Source organism: Ursus maritimus (genome assembly GCF_017311325.1).
Source record: "Ursus maritimus isolate PB19 chromosome X unlocalized genomic scaffold, ASM1731132v1 scaffold_X1, whole genome shotgun sequence".
NCBI lineage: Eukaryota > Metazoa > Chordata > Mammalia > Carnivora > Ursidae > Ursus > Ursus maritimus.
The window spans coordinates 57,796,712-57,823,361 of NW_024423319.1; the positions used below are offsets into that span (position 1 = coordinate 57,796,712).

At 36.1% G+C, this 26,650-nt stretch overlaps 1 protein-coding gene and 1 pseudogene across 1 annotated transcript in view; one reads left to right on the forward strand and one right to left on the reverse strand.

Moving 5' to 3' along the window:
• The first annotated feature begins 7,012 nt into the window (after positions 1 to 7,012).
• Positions 7,013 to 11,965, forward strand: LOC103671983 (annotated as a pseudogene).
• Positions 11,966 to 20,899: 8,934 nt separating this feature from the next.
• Positions 20,900 to 26,650, reverse strand: part of CYLC1 (cylicin 1) — a 12,005-nt gene continuing 6,254 nt past the window's right edge. The window contains exons 3-5 of the mRNA XM_008700625.2: positions 25,209 to 25,327; positions 22,117 to 23,832; positions 20,900 to 20,968 (exon numbers count right to left, since the gene is read on the reverse strand). Coding sequence (XP_008698847.2) covers positions 20,900 to 20,968; positions 22,117 to 23,832; positions 25,209 to 25,327 — 1,904 coding nt within the window. The remainder of the gene's footprint in view (positions 20,969 to 22,116; positions 23,833 to 25,208; positions 25,328 to 26,650) is intronic.

The window sequence follows — 26,650 nt, forward strand, 5'->3', positions numbered from 1 at the left end:
ACCTGAGCCACCCAGGTGCCCCTTGGCTTTTAGATTTTTTAAAATGCTTCAGTTAAACTGTAGTTAACACTTGAAGGGTGACTGCTGTGGACTGAATATTTGTGTTCCCTTAAATTTTGTATTTCAATGCCCTAATCCCCAATGTGATGATATTTGGAGACAGAGACTTTTAGGGAGTAACTAGGTTTAGATGAGGTCATAAGGGTGGAGTCTCCATGATGGGATTGTTGTCCTTATAAGGGAATGAAGAGACCAGAGCTCTTTCTATGCCATGCAAGAATACATCAAGAAAGCGATGTCTAAAAGCCAAGAAGAGGTTCTTTACCATAACTCATCCATACTTGTACCCTAATTGTGGACTTCTAGCCTACCAAAATGTGAGAAATATGTGTTGTTTAAGCCACCCAGTCTATGGTATTTGTCATAGTAACCTGAACTACGACAGTAATCAAAATTAAGTTTGTAATACAGTAATAAGAAATTATTTTGACAATTCAGGGAATAATAAGTAAGTGGCAGAATATTTTCCATACAGGAAAGAGTTTTGAGTTTCTGGAACTTTCCAGAAAATGAAACATTGTCTAAGGAAGGGAGATCTTGGAATTTGAGTTTGCTCTTGACATCCAAATGTCAACAAGAAGGAATCAAAACTAATGGTGAGTGAAGGGAGATAGGTAGAGTAGTTGCATGTTTGAAGCACAGCAAAACAACAGCATATCAACAGTTATACAATAGGCAAGAAAAAAATCTTTTGAAATTACATTGTTAAAAAATCAAAGGTCTTCTTTCCGTTCAATTTATACTTTAGAATTAAAAAAAAAAAAAGCTCATGTAGAAGCATCACAACCTTCTGCTGTTTTATGCCCCTTAGACTTTCATTATGCTTACTATGTCAGTTGCCAACCCTGTGTCCCTCTCACCGTTCACTTTGGATTCTGCCTGGAAATTCTGTGTTTTACTTCAGTTAATATCATCTTTCAATATCATACTGTTATTTTTGTATCTAATGATGTAATTTCATAGACTGGCCCTCCTATTAACTAGCTGGGTGTTCTTGGATAGAAACTTCTCCACTGTCTTTGCCTTTCAAAATATTTCTTATCTTTCATGACCCAGGTCAAATATCACCTTGATAGATAGCTATCTTTCTGACAGATAGCTTTTTTCACCCGTTTTGAATAAATGAATGAATGAATGAATGAATGAACGAACGAATGAACTGGGCACACTAAAAATTATACTATCCAGTATCATCTGGATTTTTAAAACTGCCTAGCAATTTTTTATTCATTTCTTGCTAATTTTCTAATAAATGTCATATTTATTACTTATTCAATAGAGTGCCACCCATTCTCTTCAGAATTTGAGATATATTAGTAAACAAAACAGAGTTTTGCCTCACAGAGATTACATTCTACCAGAGGATATACACAATAAACATGAGTTATATGATTAAAGGTAGCAAATTCTATAGAAAAAAAGTAGATGAGGTAAGGATTGGAGTGCAGGGGGTAGAGTTTGTTGCAATTTTAAATAATGAGGTTATATTATGCTCCTTGATAAACTGACATTGGAGCAAATATTTGAAGAAGAGATTTAGCCATGTGTAAATCTAAGGAAATAATATTCTAGGTAGAGGGGTATATCAGGGCAAGAACCTAAATAATATTCCTGGGATGTTCCAGAACAGCAAGATGGCCAAAGGAGCTAGGTCAGATTGATGATGAGGAAAATAAGATGAGATCAGAGAGAACATCAAGTCAAATTATCTAGGACTTTGTTGGCAATTGTGAGAATTTGACACTTATTCTTAGTGACATGGTGAAATATTAGAGGGTTTTTTTTTTTTTTTGCAAGTCAGTTTGTTTCTCTTAGGTTTAATTTAACACTGTCAATCCTAAACATAATCTTTATTAATTATATTGATGTTCAATAAACTGCACCTATTTAAATGGATAACTTGTTGAGTTTATATATGTATATATACATATCAATACTTGTCAAACTACTGCCACAATCAAGTTTCAGAACATTTCAATTGCTCCCAAAAGGTGCTATGCATCCCTTCATTGAAAGTTTTAGGTAGAGGAGTGACATAATGTGATGTACTTTTTCTACAGAAGAGAGATAACAGTGGCTGGGACCAAGTTGGTTAACGGTTGATGAGAGGTTGTCATATTTTAGTTTTTGAGTCAACCAGATACAACAAAGGTGGTGAAAGGAAAAGAAGAATCAAAGACGTCTTTGGTGTATCCTAACATAATTCTTGATCTTAATGTGTCTTGACTTAATGGGAAAGTCAAGTATTTGATAGCCAGCTATTATCAAGAGAGGAGAATTCTCTATTCTTTTTTTTAAGTTTTTATTTAAATTCTAATTAGTTAGCATACAGTGTAATATTAGTTTCAGGTGTACAATCTAGTGATTCAACACTTCTGTACAACACTGGTGTTCATCACAAGTTCACCTCTTAATCTCCATCACCTATTTAACATATTTTCCCACCCACCTCTCCTCTGGTAACCATCAGTTTGTTCTCTATAGTTATGAGATTGTTTCTTTGTTTGCCTTTCTGACAATTTTTCCTCATTTGCTCATTTGTTTTGTTTCTTAAAATCCACATGTGAGTGAAGTCATATGGTATTTGTCATTCTCTGACTGACTTATTTCATTTAGCATAATACACTCTAGCTCCATCCATGTCAGTGGATTTCATTCTATTTTATGGCTGGGTAATATTCCATAGTGTGTGTATTCTTTTTTTAATCATAATTTTCTTTTTTTTATTTTAATGTTTTTTTATTATATTATGTTAGTCACCATACAGTACATCCCTGGTTTCCGATGTAAAGCTCAATGATTCATTAGTTGCGTATAACACCCAGTGCACCATGCAATACGTGCCCTCCTTACTACCCATCACCAGTCTATTCCGTTCCCCCAACCCCCTCCCCTCTGAAGCCCTCAGTTTGTTTCTCAGAGTCCATAGTCTCTCATGCTTCATTCCCCCTTCTGATTACCCCCCTTTCTTTATCCCTTTCTTCCCCTACTGATCTTCCTAGTTCTTCAAGAGCTTTGAATGCCATACTCGATGAGTTGGACCTCATAGATATATATAGAACACTACACCCCAGAACCAAAGAATACTCATTCTATTCTAATGCCCATGGAACATTCTCAAGAATAGACCATGTTGTGGGTCACAAAACAGGTCTCAACCGATACCAAAAGACTGAAATTATTCCCTGCATATTCTCAGACCACAACACTCTGAAACTGGAACTCAACCACAAGGAAAAATTTGGAAGAAACTCAAACATTTGGAGACTAAGAACCATCCTGCTCAGGAATGATTCGATAAACCAGGAAATCAAAAATCAATTTAAACAATTTATGGAGACCAACGAGAATGAAAACACAATGGTCCAAAACCTATGGAATACTGCAAAGGCAGTCCTAAGGGGGAAATACATAGCCATCCAAGCCTCATTCAAAAGAATAGAAAAATCTAAAATGCAGTTTTTAAATTCCCACCTCAAGAAGCTGGAACAGCAACAGAGGGACAGGCCTAATCCATGCACGAGGAAGCAGTTGACCAAGATTGGAGCAGAAATCAATGAATTAGAAACCAGGAGTACAGTAGAGCAGATCAACAGAACTAGAAGCAGGTTCTTTGAGATAATTAATAAAATTGACAGACCACTAACAAGACTTATCCAAAAGAATAGAGAAAGGACCCAAATTAATAAAATTATGAATGAAAAAGGAAAGGTCACAACCAACACCAATGAAATAGGAAGGATTATTAGAAACTTTATCAACAGATTTATGCCAAAAAATTAAGCGATCTGGAAGAGATGGAGGCCTTCCTGGAAACCTATAAACTACCAAGACTGAAACAGGAAGAAATTGATTTTTTAATCAAGCCAATTAATTATGAAGAGATTGAGTCAGTGATAAACAACCTTCCAAAAAACAAAACTCCAAGCCCGGATGGTTTTCCTGGGGAATTCTACTAAACATTCAAAGAAGAAATAATACCTATTCTCCTAAAGCTATTTAAAAAAATAGAAACAGAAAGAAAGATACCAAATTCATTCTATGAGGCCAATATTACCTTGATCCCCAAACCAGGCAAAGACCCCATCAAAAAGGAGAATTACAGACCGATATCCCTGATGAATATGGACACAAAAATTCTCAACAAGATCCTAGATAATAGGATCCAACAGTACATTAAAAGGATTATCCATCATGACCAAGTGGGATTCATCCCTGTGATGCAAGGGTGGTTCAACATTGGCAAATCTATCAGTGTCTTAGATTTTATTCAGAAAGAAAAATTCAAAAATTATATGATTCTCTCAATAGATGCAAAAAAAGCATTTGACAAAATACAGCATCCTTTCCTGATTAAAACCCTTCAGAGTGTAGGGATAGAGGATACATTCCTCAATCTCATAAAAACCATCTATGAAAAGCCTACAGCAAATATTCTCAATGGGGAAAAGCTGGAAGCCTTTCCCTTAAGATCAGGAACACAAGGATGCCCACTCTTGCCACTATTATTCAACATGGTACTAGAAGTCCTTGCAACAGCAATCAGACAACAAAAAGGGATAAAAGGTATCCAAATCAGCAAAGAAGAAGTCAAACTGTCTTTCTTCGCAGATGACATGATACTCTATATGGAAAACCCAAAACAATCCACTCCCAAACTATTAGAAGTTATAGAGCAATTCAGTAATGTGGCAGGATACGAAATCAATGCTCAGAAGTCAGTTGCATTTCTATACACAAAGAATGAGACTAATCATCATTTTCATCTTAAATAATGTTAAAATTTATGAAATACTTTTCTGAAGATCTATCTTTCTGATTTTCAAGAATATAAAATTAAAAAAATAATGTAAAAGTGGAATATTTATGTGATATTTTGAATGTTCCTATTTTCAGGGAAGACTACTTTGTTTTTAAGATTTTATTTATTTATTTGACAGAGAGAGACAGCCAGCGAGAGATGGAACACAAGCAGGGGATGTGGGAGAGGAAGAAGCAGGCTCCCAGAGGAACAGGGAGCCCGATGAGGGGTTCAATCCCAGGACCCCAGGATCACGCCCTGAGCCAAAAGCTGAAGCTTAATGACTGAGCCACCCAGGTGCCCCAGGGAAGACTAATTTCAAGAGAAACTACAGGCATCTTCATTTTTCTGAGGGAATGGTTTAAGTTCTATGGCAAAAATAGGCACATGTCTGTGTATCTTCATCATTTAGCACAGTGTTTAAAACACAACATTTGCTCAAGAAATATTTATTGACATAGGAAACAAAGAAATAAACATAGATAACTCTACTGAATACCACAACTTGCTTTAAACATAAAATTTCAACCTATAACATAACAAAATCGTGACCTGCTCTGACAATATCTCAAAGTTAATCTCCCAAAAATATTCATTAAACATCTCAGATATGCCAATGTTCTGGACATTATGGTGAATAGAAAGGATTTCATCCTTGCCCTTGAAGTGCTTTCAGTCTGTTTGAAAGACAATATTAACATCAACTCAAACCATAAATAACAATATAACTGTTTCCATGTTTATAGGGGAAATTGAGCTTTGAAGAAAATAACTATGGGGGACAAACAATTACATAAGAAAATGAGAGCTATAGAAATTAAGATATAAAGGTAATAGTAACAGTAGTAGACTTAGATTTGTATAGTGATTTAGAATTTACAAAACCTTTCCACACACTCTTTCTCATTTGAACCTAAAAACAATGTGTTATACTGAGTAGGTTAGGTACTATTATTCTTATTTCCAGATGACTTAATCGAAATTTTAAAATATGCTACATAACAGTGAAGTTATGTCTCAAACCTATTTTTTTCCTGTTCTCTGCAACTTAGAAATTGGTTGAATATAGAAGATAGTAGACAAAGATGGGAAAATACTCTAAGGATATAGATTTGGAAATACCTACAGAGATGTGAAAATTGAAGCCATAATAATAGATGAATTCTCTCAAGGACAATATGTAGAGAAGAGTGGAATAACTGAACCAAGAACTGAACCATGAATAATTTGAGTTGGACATGAGAGGAAGAAGTGACAGAAATGCAGATAGTTAAATAGTAGTCAGAAAGGAAAAGAAAAAAGAAAACCATAGTAGTTGAAATTGAGGGAAATTAAGGGAGGAGACACATTTCCAATGAATGCAAAAGGCCAAAATGGGTTAAGGGTGGAAACAAAGTCATAGTATTTAGTAAAATGTCATTACAGGGGACCATTAAAAGAATTCTTTAAAAAAATTAGAGGAATATTCATGATGGTAGCATGGGTAGACCCTAAATTCATTTTGTTCCATGAACGCAAAATATGTACAGCTACATATGGAACAATTTTTCCCTGAAAAGGACCTGATAACTAGATAAACAGTGCCTCCAAAACAAAACAAAGAGACACATCAAGAGGGGGCAAGGGAGCAGATAAATGGTCTTGCCCAGGACTCTACCTCACAGATGGTAACAATCAGAAGGAATCCCAAAAATGCTCCCTTGAGGAGTGAAGAGATTATACCTCATCATCAGTCATCCTAACTTTGGGAGCTGGCATCAGAGAGATGATACCCCAAAATGTCTGGTTTTGAAAATCAATAGAAATTAAGACCAGGAGAATTACAGAACTATAGGGAACAAAGATCTCACTCTTAAAGGACTTGGTGCAAACCCATTTGTCCTAATAACACCAAAACGACAGATTGAAAAGTATCTAGACCATAAGTGACAAAGACCCATTTACTAATTTTAAGCAGCTTCCAAAGAGGCAGAAACATGCTGGGACTTTATCATGGGGCAGAAGCACTGGAGGATGTCATGTTTTGCAATCTCACTTTAACTTGCTTCTGAAAAAGACAATGGGGATCATTTTTGCTGCTAGCACCAGAAGGCTTGTGGGACCCATCCTTCACTGTAACCAGATGTCTGAGTGCCCCATGTACAACCCACCATGAAAGGAACCCAAGCTATAATGGGACCAAGTGAGTGCCCAAGCCCTGCCCAACCCATGCAGAGACCAAGGCACAACCAAGTGAGGCAAATACCCTAAGCCCAGTGCTAACTACACAACAACCAAGCCAAAATTAAGCTGGAAAAGGCCTCATATCCAGCCATCTCAATGCAGTGGAAGGGCCACAACTGGGCTAGCAAGTGCCTTGAGAACTAACCAACCCGTGAAGAGACTGAGCTACAATAACTTTGGGCAAATGCCCTTAGACCCACATTCCCTGTGCAGCGGACTAGCCACAACTTGAACAAATGCGGACTAGCCACAACTTGAACAAATGAGTTCTCCAAACCCTACTTAACCCACACAGAGACCAAGCTACAATGAGATGAGCAAGTGGCTCAAATTATTCTCTCCCTGTGCAAGGGGTGAGCTACAAACGGGTCAGGCAAAGGCTTCAAGCTCCACCATCTCTGTGCAGCAACTGTGACCTCCATGGGTATGTGAAACCCACAAGAGGTGCATGCATAGAGTACCTGGCTCTGGTGGCCAAGGAAGATTGTACTCCTGGACCATACAGAACAGCACCTATACAAGACTTCTCCTTCAAGACTGAGGGAGGTAGCCATTTTGCCTAATACAAAACAAACACATATAGCCAAAATGATGTGACAGAGGAATATGTTCTGAATCAAAGAATAAGGCAAATCCCCAAAATAAAATTTTAATGAAATGGAAATAAGCATCCTAACTGATAAAGCACCCAAAGTAATGATCATGAAGATGCACACTGATCTTGGGAGAAGAATAGATGAACATAGTGAGAATTTCAACAATGTAATGGAAAATATAAGAAAGTACCAAATAAATTATAACTGTACTGGAAAATACACTACAGGGTTTCAACAGCACAATGGGTAAAATAGAAGTATGAATTAGTGAACTAGAAGACAAAGCAATGCAAAATACCCAGTCATAGCACAAAAGAAAAAAAATAGAAAACAATAATTAAAGGAAGTGAGGATACTGTAAGGGACCTCTGAGACAACATCAAAGAGAATAGGAGAAGAGAAAGAGAAAGGGCCATGATATATATAAAGAAATAATGGCTAGAAACATCTCTAATTAAGGCCAAGAAAACAGACATACAGGTCTACGGAGCCCCAATAAGATGAAACCAAAGAGAAACACAGTGAAGCATATTTTAAAAATGGTAAAAGTTAATGATAAAGAGAGAGTTTTTAAAGTGGCAAGAGGAAAGTGACCATTACCTACAAGGGGAACCCCATAAGGTTATCAGAATTTTCAGCAGAAACACTTATAGGCCAGAAAGGGGTAGCATGACATATTCAAAGTGCTGATAGAGGAAAACCGCAAACCAAGAATTATCTACCTAGCAAGATTATTATTCAGAATTAAAGAATTTACAAATTATTTTCCAGATAAGCATATACTACAGTAGTTTATCACCACTAAATTAGCCTTAAAATAAATGCTAAAGAAACTTCTCTGAGCTAAAAAGAACAGGCACTAATGAATAATAATAAAACATATAAAAATAGAAATCTCACCAGAAAGGATAAATAAATAATAAAGTAGTGGATCAACCATTTATAAAGAAGTATGATGGGTAAAAGACAAAAGCAGTAAAATTAATTAAAAATACAATAACTAGCTAAGGGTTGCATAAAATGATGTAAAATGTGTCTTCAAAATATTTTTGTGTGGGATGAGTAATAACACAAAGCTTTGGAATGTGTACAAAATTTATATCAACTTAAAAGAGACTGTTAGTGTACCTAAGATGTTTTATATGAACCTCACAGTAACAGAAATCAGCAAAACAAACAAACAAAACCTTATACTAAATACACAATAGAAAATGAGAAAGGAATCTAAACATAATACCAAAGGAAAAAAAAAAAAAACAAACCACAAGGGAAGAGAGAAAGAGAAGAAAGGAACAGAGAAAATTAATAATACTTTAGATATAAGTAGGGGCGCCTGGGTGGCAGAGCGGTTAAGCGTCTGCCTTCGGCTCAGGGTGTGATCCCAGCGTTATGGGATCGAGCCCCACATCAGGCTCCTCCGCTATAAGCCTGCTTCTTCCTCTCCCACTCCCCCTGCTTGTGTTCCCTCTCACGCTGGCTGTCTCTATCTCTGTCGAATAAATAAATAAAAAAAAATACTTTAGATATAAGTAGACTAAATTTTCCAAACAAAAGACATAGGGTGTGCTGGATGGATTAAAAAAATAAAAAATATTCTACATGCTGCCTATAAAGCACTCACCTCAAACCTAAAAAAAAAATTAAACTAAAATGAAGGAGTGAATAAAAACATACATATGTAAATAGAAATGTAAAGAAAACTAGGGTAATAATACTTATGTCAGACAAAAAAATAGTTAAAAACTAAACTAACAAAAGACAAAGAAGGGCATTACATAATGGGGTCAATCCAAAAAGAAGATATAACATTTGTAAACATCTTTGCACCCAACATAGAAGCATGTAAATATTTAAGCAAATATTAAGAGAAATAAAGAAATAAACAGCAATACAATAATAGTAAAGGAATTTAATATTCCACTTTCATCAATGGAGAGATCATCCAGACAAAAATTCAATTTAAAAAAATTGACCTTCAACAACACGTTAAAACAGATAGATTTATATATAGAACATTGCACCAAAACCAGCAGGATACACATTATTTTTCAAGTGCACATGAAACATTCTCCAGTATCAATCACATTTTAGGTCACTGAACAAGTCTCAATAAATTTAAGAAAACTGGATTTAAATCAAACATCTTTACCAACAACAATGGTTTAAAACTAGAAATTAATTACAAGAAGAAAACTGGAAAAAAAACCCCACAAATACATGGGGACTAAGCAACATGCAATTAAACAAACAATGGGTCAGTGAAAAACTTAAAGAGGAAATAAAAAAATAACCTGAGACAAATAAAAATAAAAATATAAAATTTCAAAATCTTTGGGATATAACAGTTTAAAGAGAAGTTCATAGCAATACAAGCCTAACCTAAGAAACAAGAAAAATCTCAAATAAACAATTTAACTTTACATTTAAAAGAACTAGAAAAAAACCAGAAAGAACAAAGTCCAAAGTTAATAGAAGGAATAAAATAGTAAATATCAGAGCAAAAATAAATAAAACAGAGATAAAAATAAACAGAAAAGATCAATGGAATTAGGACCTATTATTTTTGGAAAAAATGAAAAAAAATTACAAATTTTTAGCCAGACTCATTTTAAAAAAGTAAGAGAACCCAAAATTTAAAAAAAATCAGTATAAAAGAGGAGAAATTACAACAGAGATCACAGAATTACGAAAAGAAAATTAGAAAATACTTTGAATCATTATATACCAAAAAATTAGACAGCTGAGAAGAAGTAGAGAAATTTCTCGAAACATGGAATCTCCTAAGACTGAATCATGAGAAAATAGAAAATCTGAATAGACAAATTACTAGTATTGAAATTGAATCAGTAATCAAAAAAAAAAAATTCCCAAAAAACTGAAGTCCAGGTCATGATTAATTCTATCAATATTTTAAAGAAGAGTTAACACATATAATTCTCAAATAATTCTAAAAAATGGAATAGAAAGGAACACTGCCAAACTTATTTTAAGAGACAAGTACTACCCTGATACCAAACCTAGAGAAACTACAAATATATACATACATATATGGCCAATATCTCTGATGAATATAAATTTAGATGTAAAAATCCTGAATCACATATTAGCAAAATGAATTAAACATTAAAAGAATAATACAGGAGATCAAGTGAGATTCACTCTGGAGATGTAATGATGGTTCAACATATTCAAATCAATCAACATGATACACTACATTAAAAAAAAAAGGATTAAAAAGTATACGATCAGTGGCAGTACCAGCGGAGGAAGATGGTGCCACACTAGTAGCCGCTGGAGGAGCAGGCCACAACAGGCTGTGGTCCAGAGGCCATTATCCCACACTGGGAAAGCTGGGAAGTCTCCACAGGGACCACAGTCATGGCCAAGCAATTTGATGGGGATGTGGGTCTGGGAGCCAACTCCAGAACAACTCTTAGGTCCTACATTTCCAATCGAGTGACTGACAATCTGACCCCTATTTATGACTGTGTTTTCTGCCGCTGCTCAGGCTCAGCAGCTGATACCCAGGCTGTAGCTGATGCTGTCACTTATCAACTATTTCCACAGTATTGAGCTGAATGAGCCTCTGCTGGAACAAAAGGTAGCCAGCCTCTTTAAGGAGATGTGCTCCTGATACTGAGATGACCTGATGGTAGGAATCATCACTGTGGGCTGGGATCCCAAAGAAGGAGGGCAGGTGTACTCAGTGTTCGTGTGGGGTTATGATGGTAAGGCAGTTCTTTGCCACCGGGGCTCTGGGAGCTCCTATCTCTGTGGCCATGTCAACACTACCTACTGGGAAGATATGACCAAGGAAGAGTGTCAGCAATTCATATCAATGCTCTCGCTTTGGGGATGGGGTGGGTCAGCTCCAGTGGTAGGGTGATCTGACCAGCAGCCACTGTAGAATCAGGGTAGGTACTTTTGGGAGACCAGATTCCCAAACTCACCATTGCCACTTTACCACCTCCCTGATTCCTGGAATTCTAGGACACAATAAGAGACACCCCACTGTGATGTAAAATTCACCAAACATTTTGTCAAGAAGAAAAAAAAAGTATGATCACTTCAATAGATGTACAAAAACATGTGACAGAATTCAACATCAATATATGATAAAAACTCACAACAAAGTGGTGTAGAGGGAATGTAATTCAACATAATAAAGGCCATATATGACAAACCCACAGCTAACATATCAGCAGTAAAAAGCCGAAACCTTTCCCTCTAAGATCAGAAACAAAAAAAGGATGCCCACTCAACACTTTTATTCAACACAGTATAAAAGTCCTCGCTGCAGCAATTAGGAAAGAAAAAAAAAGAAAAGGAAAAGATATCCAAATTGAAAAGGAAGAAAAAAATTGTCCGTATTTGTAGATGACATGATATTATACGTAGAAAACTCTAAAGATTCTACCAAAAATATTTTAAAACTATTAAAAGAACTTAGTAAAGATACAGGATAAAAAAATTAATATACAGAAATACACTCTATTTCTTTTTTTAATTTTAAAATAATTGTTTACTTTATCATAACAGAAATAATTTACATATACACAAAAATGAATATTCAGAACCATAGGTAAGACAGAAAAGCTTGGCTAATTTATTTTTTTTATTTTAATGTTTTTTATTATATTATGTTAGTCACCATACAGTACATCCCTGGTTTCTGATGTAAAGTTCGATGATTCATTAGTTGCGTATAACACCCAGTGCACCATGCAATACGTGCCCTCCTTACTACCCATCACCAGCCTATCCCATTCCCCCACCCCCCTCCCATCTGAAGCCCTCAGTTTGTTTCTCAGAGTCCATAGTCGCTCATGCTTCATTCCCCTTCTGATTACCCCCCCTTTCTTTATCCCTTTCTTCTCCTACCGATCTTCCTAGTTCTTATGTTCCATAGATGAGAGAAATCATATGATAATTGTCTCTATTTCTATACACTAAAATGAAATATCAGAAAGAAAACCTAAGGGGGGGGAAGAAAGATGGAGGAGTAGGGGATCTTTTTTCAGCTGGTCCCCTGAATTGAGCTGGATATCTACCAGATCATCCTGAACACCCATGAAATCAGCCCAAGACATAGGTAGAAACATCTGGATCTCTACAAACAAACATCTCCAGCGCTGAGTATTGAAGTACGAAGCAGGGAGCCGTGAATCTGCACAGATATCAGAGGAGAAATGGAAGGGGGAGGGAGCCGCTGTGCTCGGGTGCCCAGAAGCAGTAGCCTCTTGCACTGGGGAGCGGGCCGGACTCGTGGACCAGTAGCTGCCGAGAAACAAGACTGAAACCGGGAGCTTGGGAGCACGCATGCAAGCAGACTGAAAACTGGAGCTCCGGAGGGCATGCAGAACCGGGGTGGCTGGCGGTGTTAGAAGCACAAAGGACAGAGACGTGCTGGCCCTGGGAGCAAGGACTGGGAAGAGTGGCTGTGGGCAACACAACCCTGAATGCTGCGGGGTTTTTAGCAGCACCGACAGAAACAGAGTTAAAGTGGCCAGGAGAGCTCAGTAGAGAGCAGACTGTGATCTTTCTGTTCTGAGACAGAGGCTAGGATACGGCCATTGCAGCTCTGACTCTCAGAAGAGTCACAAAAAGCCACCAGGGAAAGCCGCCAGAGAACAAAAGCCCAGAAATACCGGTTTGCATTGTGCCTGTTCCCAGCCCCTCTCTCAGGGGATGGGGCAACTGTACCCAAACAGGGTTGCCTGAGTATCAGTGCGGCAGGCCCCTCCCCCAGAAGTCAGGCTGAAAAATCAAGAAGCCCACATCCATAAGGTCCTATAAAACAAGTGCACATTGCTTGGGTCCTGGCCAATAATTTGAGTTCTCTAGATCTCTGCAACCTCTCCTCATCAGAATGACAAGGAGTAGGAATTCACCCCCCACAAAAAAGAAAAGATACAGAGACTGTGGCCTCTGACACAGAACTAATGGATATGGATATAACCAAATTATCAGAAATGGAGTTCAGAGTAACAATGGTCAAGATGATGTGTAGACTTGAAAAAAATATTAATGAAAATATTAACAAGAATATAGAATTTCTAGGGGTGGAAATGAGAGCAAATCTGGCAAAATAAAAATGTTATGAATAAAATGCAGTCTAAACTGGATGCTCTAACAGCCAGGGTAAATGAGGCAGAAGAACAAATTAGTGAATTGGAAGATGAGATGGTAGAAGAGAAGGTAAAAACAGAAACTTGGCTCAAAAAAATCCAATTGCAAGAATGTAGATTATGGGAGATTACTGACTCAATGAAACGTTTCAATGTCAGAATCATTGGCATCCCTGAGGAGGTGGAGAAAGAGATCTGTCTAGAAAAGATATTTGAACAAATTGTAGCCGAGAACCTCCCTAATCTGGCAAAGGAAACAAGCATTAGTGTCCAAGAGGCAGAGAGGACCCTTCCCAAGATCAATGAGAACAGACCAACTCCACATCACATAATAGTACAATTAGCAAATGTTAGATCCAAGAATACAATCTTGAAAGCAGCAAGGGGGAAGAAAATCCTCACCTACAGAAGGAGGAACATCAGAATAACATCAGACCTGTCTACAAAGACCTGGCAAGCCAGAAAAAGCTGACAAGACATATTCAGAGCTCTAAGTGAGAAGAACATGCAGCCAAGGATCCTTTATCCAGCAAGGCTGTCATTCAGAATGGATGGGGAGACAAGGAACTTCCAAGACTGGCAGAAGCTGAAAGAATATGTGACCACCACTCCAGCCCTACAAGAAATATTAAGGGGGGGGGTCTATAAAAGTAAAAAGACAGCAATAGTGATACAGAACAGAAATTTACAATCTATAGAAACAAAGACTTCATAGGCAACATGACATCATTAAAATCATATCTCTCAATAATCACTCTCAATGTGAATGGGCTAAATGCCCCCATAGAACACCACAGGGTTGCAGATTGGATAAAAAGATATGGCCCATCCATATGTTGTCTACAAGAGACTAATTTTGAGCCTAAAGATACACCCAGGCTGAAAGTGAAGGGATGGAGAACCACTTTTTATGCCAATGGACCTCAAAAGAAAGCTGGGATAGCAATCCTCATATCAGACAGATTAGATTTTAAGCTAAAGACTGTAGTTAGAAATACAGAATGACACTGTATTATTCTTAAAGGCTGTATCCAACAAGAGGATCTAACAATTATAAATACCTATGCCCCCAACAGGGGAGCAGCTAGGTACACAAGCCAACTCTTAACCAGAATTAAGAGACATATAAATAATAATACATTAATAGTAGGATACCTCAGCACTCCACTCTCAGCAATAGACAGATCACCTAAGCAGAAAATCAACAAAGAAACAAGAACTTTGAATGACATACTGAACCAGATGGACTTATAGTTATATACAGAACAGTACACCCCAGAACAATGGAATACTCATTCTCTTTGAATGCACATGGAACTTTCTCCAGAATAGACCCTATACTGGGTCACAAAACATGTCTCAATTGATACCAAAAGTCAGAGATTATTCCCTGAATATTCTCAGACCACAATGCTTTGAAACTGGAACTCAATTAGAAGGAAAAATTTGGAAGAAACTCAAACACTTGGACACTAAGAACGATCCTGCTTAAGAATGATTGGGTAAACCAAGGAATTAAGGATGAGCTTAAGCAATTTATGGAAACCAATGAGAATGAAGACACATCAGTCCAAAACCTATGGGACACCACAAAGGCAGTCCTAAAGGGAAAATACATAGTTATTCAATCTTCACTCAAAAGAATAGAAAAATCTAAAATGCATTTTTTATATTCTCACCTCAAGAAGTTGGAGTTGGAACAGAAGAACAGGCCTAACCCATGCATGAGAAGGCAGTTGATGAAGATTAAAGCAGAGATCAAGGAATTAGAAACCAGGAGAACAGTAGAGCAGATCAAAAATACTAGAACCTTGTTCTTTGAAAGAATAAATAAGATCGATAAGCCACTGGCCAGACTTATTCAAAAGAATAAAGAAAGGACCCAAGTTAATAAAATTATGAATGAAAGGGGAGAGATCACGACCAACACCAAGGAAATAGAAACAATCATTTGAAACTTTTATCAACAGCTTTATGCAATAAAATAAACAACCTGGAAGAAATGGATGCCTTCCTGGAATCCTATAAAGTACCAAGACTGAAACAGGAAGAAATTGATTATTTAAACAGACCGTTTAATTAGGAAGAGATTGAAGCAGTGATCAAGAACCTCCCCAAAAACAAGAGTCCTGGGCCTGACGGATTCCCCGGGTAATTCTACCAAACATTTAAAGAAGAAATAATACCTATTCTCCTGAAGCTGTTTCAAAAACTAGAAACAGAAGGAAAACTACCAAACTCAGGCCAGTATTACCAGTATTACCTTGATCCCCAAACCAGGCAAAGACGCCATCAAAAAGGAGAATTACAGACCGATATCCCTGATGAATATGGATGCCAGAATTCTCAACAACATCCTAGCTAATAGGATCCAACAGTACATTGAAAGGATTATCCATCACGACAAAGTGGGATTCATCCCTGGGATGCAAGGTTGTTCAACATTCTGAAATTGATCGGTGCGATAGATCACATTAATAAGAGAAGATACAAGAACCATATGGTCCTCTCAATTGATGCAGAAAATGCATTTGACAAAATACAGCATCCTTTCCTGATTAAAACCCTTCAGAGTGTATGGATAGAGGGTATATTTCTCAAGTTCACAAAAACATTCTACGAAAAGCCCACAGTGAATATTATTCTCAATGGGGAAAAGCTGAGAGCTTTTCCATGAAAATCAGAAACATGACAAGGATGCCCACTCTCGCCATTATTGTTGAACATAGTAGTAGAAGTTCCAGCATCAGCAATCAGCCAACAAAAAGAAATAAAGGTATTCAAATTGGCAAAGAAGAAGTCAAACTCTCTCTCTTCTCAGATGACATGATACTTTATGTGGAAAACCCAAAAGACTCCACCCCCAAATTACTAGAACTCATCTAACAACTCAGTAAATGTAGCAGGATACAAAATTAATGCTCAGAAATCAGTTGCATTTCTATACATGGACAATGAGACTGAAAAAAGAGAAATTAGGGAATCAATTCCATTTACAATAACACAAAAAGCATACGATATCTCAGAATAAACTTAACCAGAGACGTAAAGGATCTATACTCTAGAAACTACAGAACACTGATGAAAGACACTGAAGAAGACACAAAGAGATGGAAAAACATTCCATGCTCATGGATCGGAAGAATAAACATAGTTACACTGTCTAAGTTACCCAGACCATCTACACTTTCAATGCCATCCCGATCAAAATACCAACGACATTTTTCATAGTGCTGGAGCAAACAACCCTGAAATTTGCGTGGAACCAGAAAAGACCCCGAATCACCATGGAAATGTTGAAAAAGAAAAATAAAGCTGGAGGCATCACATTGCCTAATTTCAAGCTATACTACAGACACATAGACCAATGGCACAGAATAGAGAACCCAGAAATGGACCCTCAGCTCTATTGACAAGGAATCTTTGACAAAGCAGGAAAAAACTTCCAGTGGAAAAAAGACAGTCTCTTCAATAAATTATTTTGGGAAAATTGAACAACTATATGCAAAAGAATTAAACTTGACCACTGTCTCACACCATACACGAAGCTAAACTCCAAATGGATGAAAGACCTCAATGTGAGACAAGAATCCATCAAAATTATAGAGGAGAACATAGGTAGTAAACTCTTTGATGTCAACCACAGCAACTTCTTTCATGACACATCTCCAAAGGCAAGGGAAAAAAAAAGCAAAAATGAACTTTTGGGATTTCATCAAGATAAAAACCTTCTGCAAAGCAAAGGAAACAGTCAACAAAACAGAGACAAACCACGGAATGGGAGAAGATATTTCCAAATGACACTACAGATAAAAGACTGGTATCCAAGATCTATAAAGACCTTCTCAAACTCAATACAAGAAAAACAAATAATCAAATAAAAAATGGGCAGAAAATATGAACAGACACTTCTCCAATGAAGACATGCAAATGGGTAACAGACACATGAAAAAATGTTCAACATCATTAGCCATCAGGGAAATTCAAATCAAAACCACATTGAGATACCACCTTACGCCAGTTAGAATGGCAAAAATGGACAAGGCAAGAAACAACAATTGCAGGAGAGGATGTGGAGAAAGGGGAACCCTCTTACCCTGTTGGTGGGAATGCACCTTGGTACAGCCACTATGGAAAACAGTGTGGAGATCCCTCCAAAAGTTAAAAATAGAGCTACCCTATGACCCAGTAATTGTACTACTGGGTATTTAGCCCAAAGATACAGACGTAGTGAAGTGAAGGGCCATATGCACCCCAATGTTCATAGGAGCATTGTACACAATAGCTAAATCATGGAAGGAGCTGAGATGCCCTTCAACAGATGAATAGATAAAGATGTGATCCCTTTCTACAATGGAATATTACTCAGTCATCAGAAAGAACGTTACCCAACATTTGCAGCAACATGGATGGGACTGGAGGAGATCATGCTAAGTGAAATAAGTCAGAGAAAGACAATTATCATATGGTTTCACTGTTTTATGGAACATAAGAAATAGTAGGAAGATCAGTAGGAGAAGGAAGGGAAGAGTGAAGTGGGGTAAAAATAAGGGGCAATGAACCAAGAGAGACTATGGACTCTGGGAAACAAACTGAGGGCTTCAGAGGGGATAGGGGTGGGCGACTGGGATAGGGTGGTAATGGGTATTAAGGAGGGCACATATTTCACGGAGCACTGGGTGTTTTACGCAAAGAATGAATCATGGAACACTACATCAAAAACTAAGGATGTACTGTATGGTGACTAACATAACATAATAAACAATACAAAACAAAACAAAAGAAAGAAAACGTAAGAAAATAATCCCTTTTACAGTTACATCAAAATAAGAAAATACTCAGGAATAAGCTTAACCAAAGAACTGAAATATACTTGGAAAACTATAACATTGATAAAAGTAATTAAAGACAACACAAATAAATGAAAAGATATTTTGTGTTCATGGACTGGAAAAATTAATATGAAATTATCCATTCTACCCAAAGCAATCTAAAGATTCAAGGCAATCCTTATAAAATACTAATGACATTTTTTTCAGAACTACAACAAATAATCCTAAAATTTGAAGGGAACTACAATAGATACTGAATGGGCATAGCGATCTTGAGAAAGAATAAATCTGGAGGTATCATATGTACCTGATTTTAAATTATCCTACAGAACAATAACAATCACAACTATGTGGTACCTGAACAAAAAGAACGTATAGGCCAATAGAATAGAATAAATAGCCCAGAAATAAACCCACTCTTCTATGATCAATTTATCTACAACAAAGGAGGCAAGAACATATAGTGTGGGGAAAAACAGACTTTTTAATAAATAGTTTTGTAGAAGTGGACTGCCTTCTTACAGTGAATACAAAAATAAACTCAAAGTTGATTAAGTACTTAAATGTAAGGCTTGAAACCATAAAACTCCTAGATGAAAACATAGACACTAAGCTCTTTCACATTGATCTTAGCAATATTTTATTGGATGTATTTCCTCAGGCAATGACAAAAAAAATAAAAAATAAATGAAAATACAGCAAACTAAAATATTTTCCACAGTGAAGGAAACCATCAACAAAAGAAATATGCAACCTACTGAATATGAGAAGATACTTGAAAATGATATATCCAATACAAGGTTGATATCCAAAAGATATAATGAACTTGTACAACTCAATTTAAAAAAAAAAAAAAACATTAAAAATAGCATAGCATCGACCTGAACGGAACTAACTGGAGGGCATAATGCTACGTGAAATAAGCCAAGCAGAGAAAGACAATTATCATTTGGTTTCACTTATATGTGGAACACAAGGAATAACATGGAGCACATCAGGAGAAGGAAGGGAAAAATGAAGGGGGGGAAATCAGAGGGGGAGATGACATGAAAGACTATGGACTCTGGGAAATGAACTGAGGGCTTCAGAGGGGAGGGGATGGGGGATTGGGATAGGCCAGTGATGAGTAAGGAGGGCATGTATTGCATGGTGCACTGGGTGGTATATGCGAGTAATGAATCATGGAACTTTACATCAAAAACTAGGGATGTACTGTATGGTGACTAACATAACATAATAAAAAATTATTATAAAAAAGTAGCAGTAGTTGAGATGCAGAGATATGGACTGATTCAGGGTATATGTTGGAGGAAAGTTAGAGAAGTTTTACTTATTGATCATATGTGGGGGGTGAGGAAATGCATGGAATCACAGATGATATCTGGGTTTTAAAAGATCAAGTGGGTGGATGGTAGCACTATTTACTAAGATGGAAAAGATGGGGAGGTATAGATTTTGGTATGGGTTGAGAGTTGTTATGTTAATTTTGAGATGCCTTGTAGAATTCACACTGAAAATTTTAAGTAGGTGGTTAGCTATAAGAATTTGCACTTCAGTGGAAAGATCAGAACTAGACATATCAATTTGGAAATAATTAAAACATATCTTTAAAAATATCTTTAAAGCCATGGGATTAGATGGATTTACCAAGAGAGGGTTGTAGATCGAAAAGGTCAGGAACCAAGTCATAGGTCCTTGCAACAGCAAAGATGAGGAAGAGAGGGATACAATAAAGGTGGCAAAAACTACCAGTAAGTAGGAAGAAAACAGGATAGTCGGGTCCTAGAAATCAAGTAAAGTACATGTTTTTATAAAGAGAGAGAGGGTATTTTAAATGATGTTGGATTGTAGAATAAGATGAGAAAGGAGAAACCAATGGATGTGGCCACAAGAAGGTATTTGCCAAATCTTGAAAAAAGCAGTCTCAGTAAAGTGATAAGGGGGAAAAGCCTGACTATATGGTAGCTATGCATATCGAAGCTTATTAAAGAGTTTTAGTCTGAATGTATACAAGCCCATAACATACCTTGAAAGCTTTTCTTCTACAACTAAAATCAATCCATGTCCCCAATTCATTTTCTTGTATTTTACTTATTTTTCATAAACACTTTTCATGGAAAATAATCCAGCTACTTGGGGTTCTCTCTTTTCATTTGCCTTAAAATTTATCCACCGATACCTTCTCATTTCTTGTAAATCTTGTTGCCCTAATGGCCATTCACCCATCTAAGATTTACCATTTAGCAAAGAAGTCATTCATCAGCTTTGAGTCTCAAAGCTGACTTTCTGAGTCTGCTTGGAGAAAAATGGACTTAAAGTCCAGACTTTCTGACAGAAGTAAAAAAAAAAAGATATCTAAATAAAAATAGGAAAATATATGAAGAGGAAAATGGAGATATACATAAAATTTTATTATAAACCAAGGATAGAAAAAACTTGGAATAAAAAGTAAAGGGAGATCCCCATGAGACTAGAAGAGGAAGTCGAAGCCCATTGAGAGGAAATAAGCATAGGAGAACAGGGAGGAAGTGGAGGAAGGGAGAAATTTAGTTAACATGAGAAGCTCAAGGTTAAGACTCAGCAATATCTAGAGAAGCTCTGAATTTAGCAGAACAGAGGGCATCAGCCCTGTCATGCTGAGAACTGACAATAAACACTGTGTGAAAGCAGAGGACACACAGGTTGATGCCCAGAAACCATGCAAATGAATTATGTCTCAACCAAAGATCAGAGAGAACCAGCAAGGGGAGAGAACATGGGGAGCAGGAGCCCCTACATTCAAATTGAGATGTCTACTTAAGCTTCCCTTCTAGCCAGATTTTGGAGGAAAGGGGATGAAAGAGATCTTCTGGAGAAAAGAAAAGAAACTAAATTTACAGAGCATTTACCCCCAAAGAGAGCAAATTAACCTGATTGTTATAAACCAGAAGGGATCTAGTTACTCCTGGCAAGTTAACTTATTTCCCTGATTATCAATAAGAATGATGACTTATAAAGTTTAGTTCAGATATAGATTAAATAATTTAATTTGCATATTTGAATCCTTGTATGTTATGTTTTTACTGTGCTATGTCTGGGTTTTGGTTGAGTTTTTACTATATTTAGCAATTTCTTAGGAAATGTCTATCTCATTAAAATCTGCCTCTATAAAAGTTTTTGTCAATTTTGGTTTTTTTATTCCTTCTTAAAAACATTTAACCACTTTTGTAATTGTATTCTCTTTACAAATAATTTCAATTGTTTTTTCAAGTCACAAGTCAGTTCTCTGCTTCAGTCTAAATATTATTCTTAACTTTTTGACATTTGTTCTTCAACTCTTTTGGGTCCTTTTGAAATATTCTTTCTTATCTGTTAGTCCCTCACTTGTCAATATTCCAGTAAAGTTGAACTACTCTTAAGGAAAACATAAATTCAACCCTTCTTAATATTTTTCATTTTTTGTCCATTTTTTCTAAAATAAAACACAGTAAACATACCAAAGGAGCATATCTTGGTTTTTGAGGTGCAGGAGGCATCTGGCACTGACAGAGACGTTTGGTCTTGTGTGATGGTAGCAAAGGCTCACAAGGAGGTAGTGGTGGTCTTTCTCTTGATGGAGGGACTCTACCTGTACCTGTTTTTTTTCCTTTTTCTTTGAATGTAGTCTTTTTGGATGACATTTTGAATTCTCTCTTTAGTTCCAGTGCTTCCTTCTTTGAATCTGTAGATGTGGCATCTGATTCATCAGCAACTTTCTTTTTAGTGCCAAGTTTATATAGTGACTCTTCGGATTCAGCATCTGAACTTTTGAGTGTCTCAGGCTTCTTTGAGTCTTTCTTGGAAGATTCATCAGATTCTGCATCTGTAGACTCTATGCCCTTCTTTGCATCCTGTTTCTTGGCATCTTTCTTTGAATCTTTCTTAGTCTTCTTTGAATCGTACTTATCCTTCTTTGATTCCCAATCAGATTCAGTTTCAGTAGACTCTTCAGATTTCATTGCAAACTTATTTTTGTCGTCTTTCTTTGAATTTCTCTTATCCTTTTTATCATTTTTTTTGCCCTTTTTTGAATCCCATTCAGATTCAGAATCAGTGTCAGTAGACACTACATCCTTCTTGGCATCCTTTTTTTTGTCATCTTTTTTTGAATCTTTCTTATCCTTCTTTTCATCTTTCTTCAAATTCTTTGTCTCCAGTTCAGACTCTGTTTCAGCATCAGTAGACACTGCATCCTTCTTTGTATCCTTTTTCTTGTCACTTTTCTTTGACTCTTTCCTAGCCTTCTTTGAATCTTTCTTTGCATCCTTTGAGTCTGCAGATTCTGCATCAGTAGTCTCTGTGTCTTTCTTTGCATCCTTTTTCTTGTCATTTTTCTTTGAGCCTTTCTTAGCCTTCTTTGAATCTTTCTTTGCATCCTTTGAGTCTACAGATTCTGCATCAGTCGACTCTGTGTCTTTCTTTGCATCCTTCTTCTTGTTGTCTTTTTTTACACCTTTCTTATCTTTCTTTGCATCTTTTGAGTCTACAGACTCAGCGTCAGAGGTTTTCTTTGCATCCTTTTTTGTGTCCTTCTTTGAAGGCTTCTTTGAATTATTCTGAGAGTAATTCTTTAACCACATTTCACATTTCATGGATTCAGCACCAGACTCCTCTAAATACAGTATGAAATCCATATTTGAAATATTTTTTGAGCAAGTCTGTGATTTGGCATCAGAATTTTTCATTGAGTCCTTTGAATCCTTCTTTGCACATATGAATTCATTATATGTCTCCTTGGAAATCTTTGAATCTTTCTTATCTTTTTTTGGATACTTTGAGACTGCCTTAAAATCATTGGATTCTGGATTTATTTCCAATTTGGACTTTGAATCCTTAGATAGTTCACATAAAAGTGATAATTTTGATGGAGTTTTATCTTCTTTATTTCCTCTTTCAGGTTTCTCATCATTTACCATTTTAGATTCTGTAGTTGTTTCATGTGGGCCTTTGTTTTTCTTGGAAATTCTCTGCAAAGTTCTTCCTTTTTTGTCATCTTTGGGCTTTTTAGATTCTCCATTTTCAGGATGGGCTTTAAGAGTATAAGGATTTCTGAATGGAGCCTGTCTCCTGACAGTTAAGTAAACAGATGGCCTTTGGGAAAATTTTTTAAAAGAATGCCTTATCCTTATATGAGCTGGCTTCTGAACTTCCTCTGATTTTCTTTTGTCATGTCTCTGAAAAGATTAGTTAGAATAATGATAAACATTTTTAAATAAGTTATATATTTTTAATATTGAAACATGAAAATTGTCTAGTTTCTCATTAACCATCTACTTAAAATGGAAAAAACTAGTTTCGACATTCTGTGTGTGTTATGTATGTGAGATAACTCCATATTAGAAACCAAACGACTTTAACCTTAGGATTTTCTCAATGATTTATAGAGATTGGAGGAAGCTCACAGTGATCCATGGCATTTAAGGGCCCATCCTCATCATTGATAGTGGGTTCCTTTTCAATTCTTATATGGAAGAGATCTTTTGAAACATTTTGTGCACCTCTCATCCCCATGTTAGCTCAGAAATAAACTGATGCCCTTGTAGTTTGTCATGACAATTCTTGTGATAACTGTAGACCTCAGGCCTTAGCCTGATTTTTCCTCCTGCTTTCAACATCCCTGATCAAATGAAGAACCTGAGAGCCCTGGTGTGAATTATTTTCCAAAACAAGGACATAAAATGAAACAAATATCTGATCCTATTAATTTGTGCAACAGTAATGTAATTTTTTTTAAGTCTCAACCCCAAATCTGTCAAATCTGGTTCTCAAAGTGGACACATACACTAATTTTGCATTTATCTTTTATAGTCTTTTAACTATTCAGTAGGGACATCACCAGTCAATGAAATGGTCATATGGAATTAAAGGGGGACCATGAAAAGAAGCATGAAAGTTGGATCACTACAGATGTAATGAATGACACTTGAATAAATGCATTGACTGTAACTCTGCTTTGGGTGATGCTTTTAAAACACATTTTGATATTACCATGGGTGACATCAGATTTCACTTAAATCATTGTAGTTAAAATAATACAAAGAATAAGAATGGAAAATAGAGAAAGATTTGACATTTCCTTTCAAACATCTTCATCATCTTTTCTATTTGTAAGCTAGTTTTTCCATGTTAATAAGATAATGGCACTTTATGAAAGAGGTAGAAAGCTTGAATGTCCCAGTATCTAGTATCCTGAGTGCCAGATTAAAGAAAACGGAGAGGCCCTGAAACCTCATCAACATTGGCTCATATTCTAAGATTCAGTTTAGATGTTTTTGCAGCTGGTAAACATTTCCTGAGAGATCCCACTAGTTGCAGCATTAGGTTGTATAGCTTACATAGCCTACTAGCTTTATAATGCCTTTGAAAAGGAGAATTATGTATACATAAAAGTTTATCTGAAACAGATGGAGATAATCTGTTGTAAAGGGAATTATAAATTTAAAAATATCTGCTTCCAAAAGGAAGTAAAATTCAAATTACATATTTTAAATTTATATTTGTATATTATATAAACTTAGATTTAGTTTAAAATGACATTTTCAATACTTACAGGAACTGAGATTTGTGATTCTGAATGTCTTGATCTCTTTTTTCTACCTGGCTGGAGTGGTTTGGGAAATGTCAAAGTAAAGTAATCTTGATTCCATAATTTTCTGCTTGATTCATTGACTAAAATGAGTGAGGACAATGAACAATTTGCAGTTAACAGATTTTCATCAGCACTGAAATATGCTTGAGTAAGAAATATATTGTTTAAGATAAGTCACAACTTAAAATATAGCTCTTCTCTCTGAAGTCTATAGTTTTTTTTGCATATCAGTTAGGGAAAATAAAAGCTGATCTCTCCATTTAGTACTAAATTATGTGTAAAATTACATTTATAACTTTATTTTTTAGATTAAACTACTTTTCCCAATTTTCACCTAAATCGTAGTAGTTAAAATAATACAAACAGTAGGAATGGAAAATAGAGAAAGGTTTGACGTTTCCTTTCCAACATCTCCATCATCTTCTCCATTTTGGTTTTTCTTTATGTCATCTAGGTTCTGTTGCAAACAATATGTCTTCTATAGTCTCCATAATAGCACAATGCAGAGCATAAAGTAGTCAATAAAGTTTATATTGATTAAATCTAATCATTTATTTTAGTGCTCCTCTGACCTCAGTGACTTCCAAGCCACAGAAATTAGGGCTAGAAACCCAAATCCTGATTTTAGTTCAGGGAACCCTAAAGAATGGCATATACACCCTTGAGGGCATCCAGAATAAAGTGATCAAACTATGCAGAAGCTCTAACATGGAAAGAAGAAATGACGAGGTAACTCAGAATAGTTCTCCTGGAGATAAGGAGACTAATGAGAGATGTGATGACTACATTCAAATATTTAAAGAACTGTTATATGAAAGTGTAGTAGCAATAGTAATAACAGAATAACTGCAACTGTTAACGCATATAGTGCTTAAGGTTTGTCAGACTGTTTTAAACACATTTAGTTATCACAACCCTTTGAATTAGATATGATTTATAATTGCTTCCATTTTATAGATGTACAAAAATGAAGCACTGGGAGAAGTTAAATTGCTTGCCAAAAATCATAAAGTGAAAAGGCTGAGATTCAAAGACAGATAGTTTGGCTCAGAGTCCATGCTCTTAGTCACAATGTTAGAGAATTCTATGTGTTCCCTAAGAGGAGGACTAGACCCAGTGGGTAAACTGTGTATCAGTACAGGCAGATATCAGCTCAATATATAAGGAGAACTTTCCTTAAATTGTATTTGTTCAACAGAATGAAAAGTCCACTTTCATCATTTTGACTATTTTTTCTCTACTTTAGGTTTTATAATTATGGATTTTAAATAAAAGGAAAACTTATGCAATTAAGGTTGGTTTTTTATAATGAGGAAGAACAAACTATTTCCTTTAAAGTAGCTAGTACAAACCCACATCAAGGTCAGAAATATTTTAAACACACACACACACACACACACACA